This window comes from Maniola hyperantus, chromosome 7, assembly GCF_902806685.2.
Source record: "Maniola hyperantus chromosome 7, iAphHyp1.2, whole genome shotgun sequence".
NCBI lineage: Eukaryota > Metazoa > Arthropoda > Insecta > Lepidoptera > Nymphalidae > Maniola > Maniola hyperantus.
The window spans coordinates 9,513,938-9,519,692 of record NC_048542.1 but is presented as its reverse complement, the minus strand read 5'-3'; the positions used below and the strand labels follow the sequence as shown (position 1 = coordinate 9,519,692).

General features: G+C 35.9%; 1 protein-coding gene across 1 annotated transcript; it reads right to left on the bottom strand.

Annotated features, from left to right (window-relative positions):
- Positions 1–2,171: 2,171 nt before the first annotated feature.
- On the bottom strand, positions 2,172–4,378 carry LOC117984012 (uncharacterized). The gene has a single exon (XM_034970660.2). It carries the CDS (start codon positions 4,059–4,061, stop codon positions 2,460–2,462), a length of 1,602 nt encoding a protein of 533 aa, XP_034826551.2. The 5' UTR covers positions 4,062–4,378; the 3' UTR covers positions 2,172–2,459.
- Positions 4,379–5,755: the final 1,377 nt, after the last annotated feature.

Here is a 5,755-nt window from a genome sequence, read left to right as displayed (position 1 = left end):
TTCAAAAACGTAAATGTAAAGGAAAATAAATTACCGGATAAGAATTTTGAAAATATAGAGTTGGAAGTGAATATTAATCCAAAGGGCGGTGAAGTCGATGAAGTCACAGATAAGTCTATTGGATATCCGAAACTTAAACGGAAACTTTAAGTCTTCTTTATGAAGATAAACTTCGGAAGAAAAACTATCCGAAGTTTACCCCCATGGGGGAGGTGTTACACCTTTGGTATGTATACAATAGTGCTAACGCAAGCACACCCCACCTAAGCTCTCCTAACAAGAGGCTAGACGACAACAGTTAGTCTTGAGGGTAACGTCAACCAGTTAACACGTCTTTCCGGTTATTTGTTTTCGTAATATAAATTGTGTAGAAACTAATTAAATAGTTTTAGGGAAATAAAATCTTTTTTTAAAAAGCCTTTCCCCAAAGATCCCGTAACAGCTCGTTAATGAACATTTGTAGCTATTATGCGATTACACGGGCAATCATGTTATCTGATATGTTACAGATTAAGCCCTTACTGATATAATATTCTAAGGCTTTAAAGTTACACCCCTATTGTGTAGGTATTGTGAATGTAGTCGATATTAATGACTTACTTACTATTATTGCTCTCAATTTTTTTCTTTATATAGGGTTCCGCTTACCCGGAGGATGCCAACGGGACCCTATTACTAAGCCTCTGCTATCCGTCCGTCTATCTGTCAGCGGACTGCATTTCATGAACCGTAATAGGTTAAGAGATAAAATTTTCACCGATTGCAGTGAATTTATTTATATTGCCGCTATTATAACAAATTATACCTAAAGAACTAACATGGTGGATTTAAAAATGACCGCCATGAAAATTAAAAAGCTAAAAAATAAGTATAAGTAAGTATAAGTCCCGCAAACTGCTAATGGCCGCCATTTTAGTGACGTCAGCACTAGACTGAAGTTTCGAGCGGATGGTGTATTTTTATTTCGCCTGACGTCAAAATGACGTCATTTCGATGTTAATGATACATGGTTCCAGCGCAATAGCAATTTGCGGGACTTACAATAAATAGTGTTAAATCTAATCTTGTACGATGGTACGTAACCCTTCGTGTGCGAATCGGACTTGCACTTGGCCGTTTTATTTTCTGCCTTATCTAATTGTAAGTTTAGTAGCTGGTATTAAATACAGTTTCTTTCAAATTTTCAGAATCCAAGCTTACGAGCTTAGGAGGTATTAGAAATGTGTGATAAATGGACAAAATTACATCGTCAGTGCCGATCTGATCCTATAATTGGTTTTCTTGAACCCTTCACAGAGCACGTACGAAATTACTTACTTTGTATCAGGCGTGATCTTTCGGAAAATACTTTCGCAATATTATATTTTTAGAGATGTGCCTAGACATCTGACCTATTCAGGTCTTCTTAATTTCTGTATACCTACAAAGTCACATATTATCAATAAAAAACCCGGCTAAGTGCGAGTCATCATCATTATCAAAAAAGATATTTTCGAAAACTTGAAATTCTTTAAGTCATTTTTTTTTGAAAATGTTATCTTATCTAATTACTGTAGGTACAAATCATGCCCACCTGGATTGGTGCCACGAAGACTGGCTGTTTTCTACGCTGAACAGCCAGGCTGATCCTTTGTGCAGAAATCAGTCAGTCCTTATTGTCCCTATTTTCTATATAAATATAAGTTTTCAATGCTAAAAGTTGCACAATGGCGAATTTAAAGAATTGTGCTGTGTAACTGTTAACACTGACATAATAGAAACAATGTAAATCAATTCGATCTACATCGGGAGATCCTAAAACGTGATTAGGGTCCCGCAATAAGATCGTCCCGAAATCAGAGAGCTGTCCCGGTTAATTGCGCTCTCGGGAAATCTATCTTGTTTTACGGCGTCCACTTTAAATCCAGTTTTTTGGTAGGTTCTATTGGCCACTGGGAATAAAATTGGAATTGGGAAACTAAAACGATTCACGGGTTAGGCTTTGATGTACACTAACTTTGTGTTGGTTTTGTCTTCCTTGTGTAAATATGACTCGATATTGATGATTTAACCTTTAACTTGGTTACAGATCGCGCGGCGAGAGTTTGGCTTTGACCTTCGGGTGGAGGGGATTACTGCGCATGGGTACTGTCACGCACACAATACTTTTCCTTTTTTATGTACCAGGTTGGATATTTGAGTGGGTCAAAATTCATGTACAGTGGTAATAATGCTAGAAAATAATACGAAATAGATAAACTTCTTCATTTATTAAAACTATTGATAGTTATTTTACTTATATAAAATGTTTATTTCCTTTTAAAGTTTACAGAGACAGCGATGAAAATTCTAAATAATTGTTTTTTAATAAAATTATTTATTCCAAGATACATGTAAAATTGGTACATACAAACAAAAGAAAACTTAAAATAATTATTAAATACAAAAGTTAACATTAAAAAAAAGTCTTAGCAGCAGTGCTATTCAGATTCTGAATCAGTTAAAGGTTTAACGCCTTCTATGAAATCACCGCATGGTCCAGTGGTGCTGCCGCGACACGAAATTGTGCAACGTCTTTTGCTTGTTGAGGGTCCGGGTTCAGGGCTTCCTCGGTTGCAGTTGTCATCATCATCATCTTCATAACCATCATCAGAATCATCGTCTTCGGAATTATCATCGACGCGAATTATAAATTGCTCGGTAAGTAAATCAACTACATGGTCACTCTTGACGTACTCTTCTTCTATATCTTTTACCTTTTTACATATTTTTCCCCATTCCTGGGCACCCATTAAGGATACTTTTTCTTTGATAAGTTTGGTACATTCTTGTAAATTCCATTTAACATTTTTGCTAGCTACATATTGTTTAATAGTAGCCCATGCCATTTCTATGGGGTTGAGGTCTGGATGGTAAGGCGGTAATCTCAATATGGTATGGTTTGCTTCTGCTAAAATTTGATCTATTGAAAAAGTTTTAAATCTTTCTTTATTAGCTTTTATCAAGTTGTACAATTGTGGCTTGAGCATTGTTGAATCATATTGTATGCCTTTATCAGTTAGCCAATTCTGCATATCGGCTTTTTTGGTATTGGAGGACGGTGCTAAATCCCATTGTTTATTGTGGTATGAAGCGTTGTCGACAACCACTACAGAATTGGGTGGTAGGTTGGGAATTAATTGTGTCCTAAGCCATTTTTCATAATTCTCGTAATTCATGTTGTCGTGATAGTCCCCTGTTTTGGTGCCGGCTTTAAAAGTTAATAAAGCATTTGGTATAAACCCAGCTTCAGATCCTGCGTGGACTATCACGACTCGTTGTCCTTTAGAAATGGGTTTTTTTAGTCCTTCCGTAGGGCCATCGCTCCAGGCTTTGGTTGTTGAGTGCGATGAATCTACGTAGGATTCATCTGTGTAAACAATGGGTCTTCCTTCTTGTCGATATTTTCTTATTTTACTTAAATATTCAATGCGTTGTAATCGGATATTCGATGTTTCTATTAGTAATTTACGGTTGTTTTCTGTTTTTTTCCAGCGAAATCCTAACTCCTTTATAATTACACGAAGACTTGTTTCTGACCCTTTAAAGTTTATATCTTCCTCAAGTTTCTTTTTTAGTTTCCCAATGGTGGGAAGTTCATTATTCGTCTTGTGAAAATTGTGTATACATCTTTTTATAATACCTTGGTCAAAATTATCAATATTCGTAACTGGTTTAGCTCTGGGACGTTTTTTTCCAGGTGTTCTGAAAGTAATTAGCAAATCGGAACTCTTGGCTTGATTTGCGATATTTTTTACAGTTCCAATTGAAGTCTTAGTGGCCTCCGATGTCCGTTTTTGAATTTTAGCTAATTTACTGACTACACAATTTAATTTAGAAACAGTTTCCGTTTTCATTACCTGCATAGTCTGTATAGTTTGGTTATTCTCCGACTGACTGAGTAAAGAAGCAACTTCCTCAATCTGACTTCGAATTTGCTTCAATGAATCGACACATTCGTCAGCTTCTTTCTTTAAAAAGCAATTCACGTCATATATCATTTTCCGTGCTTGCCTTTTTAAAACAATGTTTTTTTTACGCATTTTCAAATCACTTTTTAATATTTAACAAAAAAAACTTAACTGACAAACTTAAACAAACAAACTCAACAAATAATAACAATCGACAACAATAAACAATTAACGAAAATAGCAATTCACTTGTGAACGTGATTGTACAACACGAGTGCGCGGTACGTCGTATCGATGCGAGAGGCAGGGAACGACTGGAGCAGTGGAGCGCCAATCAGAGCACCGCGTGCGCCTACACACCCGCCCCGCACCCCACTAATTGCCCGTTGATACCCAATTTCTGATTTCTGCGCAATAACGGTCAAAGCCAAACTCTCGCCGCGCGTACTGTACCTGGTAAATATAGCACAAAGTTTCATCACAACTTTTTTGCCCTTATTTCTGGAATAGAAAATAATTTCATTCAAATAAACTTTGACAAGTAGGTAAGTGCTTTAGAATCGCCAACACAATCTACCACTAGTTCCAAATGCCCTCCCTATCGAGAAGAACCAACAAGAAACTCTGCAATAATTACTTACTCTTTCCAAATATTCAACATTGACTTAGAAGCTTCCTTTCAAAGTATAAGCTACTCGATCTCTTTTTGGATACGAGAAGCTACCATACGATCAAAAGTTACGGACTTTGCAAGTGGGGACATTTTTTACCTAGTAGCGGCTGTTTGTTTACTGCAGAATTATTTATTTTTTGTATGGAATTTTGTTTTATATGATTTCCAAAATTTTTGCACAGATAGTGCCTATGCCTTAACTCTGTTTATAGCTAACTAGCTTATGCCCGCGACTTCGTCCGCGAGGACTACACCAAACCCTTGTTTTACCACTTTACGAATTTACTTTTCGTAAATTCATTATTAGCGGATGTCTATGTCATAATGACTATCTGCATGCCAAATTTCAGCCCGATCAGTCCAGTAGTTTGAGTTGTGCGTTAATAGATCAGCCAGTCAGCTTTTCCTTCTACATATTTAGATGCCCTATGTAGTACATACTCATAAGATGCCTTTTTATGTTCTTAAATTCTAATACTAGTCTTTTGTTTTTTCTTCTGTATTATGTGTGCAATGTTAAAGATTAAAAAAAAATAAACAAAAATAAGATGTACCCAACACTCGCCACTTTTATACATATAAATAACGCTAAGATTTAGGGCTTAGAGGTGAAAACATAAGCATGGGTAAAACCGTTACATAATTGTAGCTTAGTATTAAATCAAAGATATAGGATTATTGCGCTAAAACTGTTCCAAAACTATTGGGGATTATTTGGCGTAAATAAATTTATTCAGACACGTGCCGGATAAGTCAGTGCAACGAATTTCCCGGGAGATGAGAATTTGTTTGGGATACGAAAAATTTCGTATACAAAATTGTTCTGAAATACATGGGTTAGGGTCCGGTGTAAAATTAAAACTGTTCTCTCTAAATACAAGTAAATTTACATGAAATACATAACGTCAAACCACCGAGTCTATTTGTTTGAAAATACTTACCTACATATTTTAAAAAGCGTTTGGGTACCTAATTAAAGTTTCCGTAAAAAATAAAGTGACCATTTTCTGCGCGACTTAGATTAGGTAAATAGTGCAGATTATCTTGTGGTTTAAATTACAATGATAACTGGTTTAGAATTTAGCCAAATTTTACTATTTTTAGGGTTCCGTACCTCAATAGGAAAAACGGAACCCTTATAGGATCACTTTGT

Coding starts and splice junctions, on each gene's coding strand:
- LOC117984012 (XM_034970660.2), bottom strand. CDS start 4,061: ATGCGTAAAAAAAACATTGTTTTAAAAAGGCAAGCACGGAAAATGATA.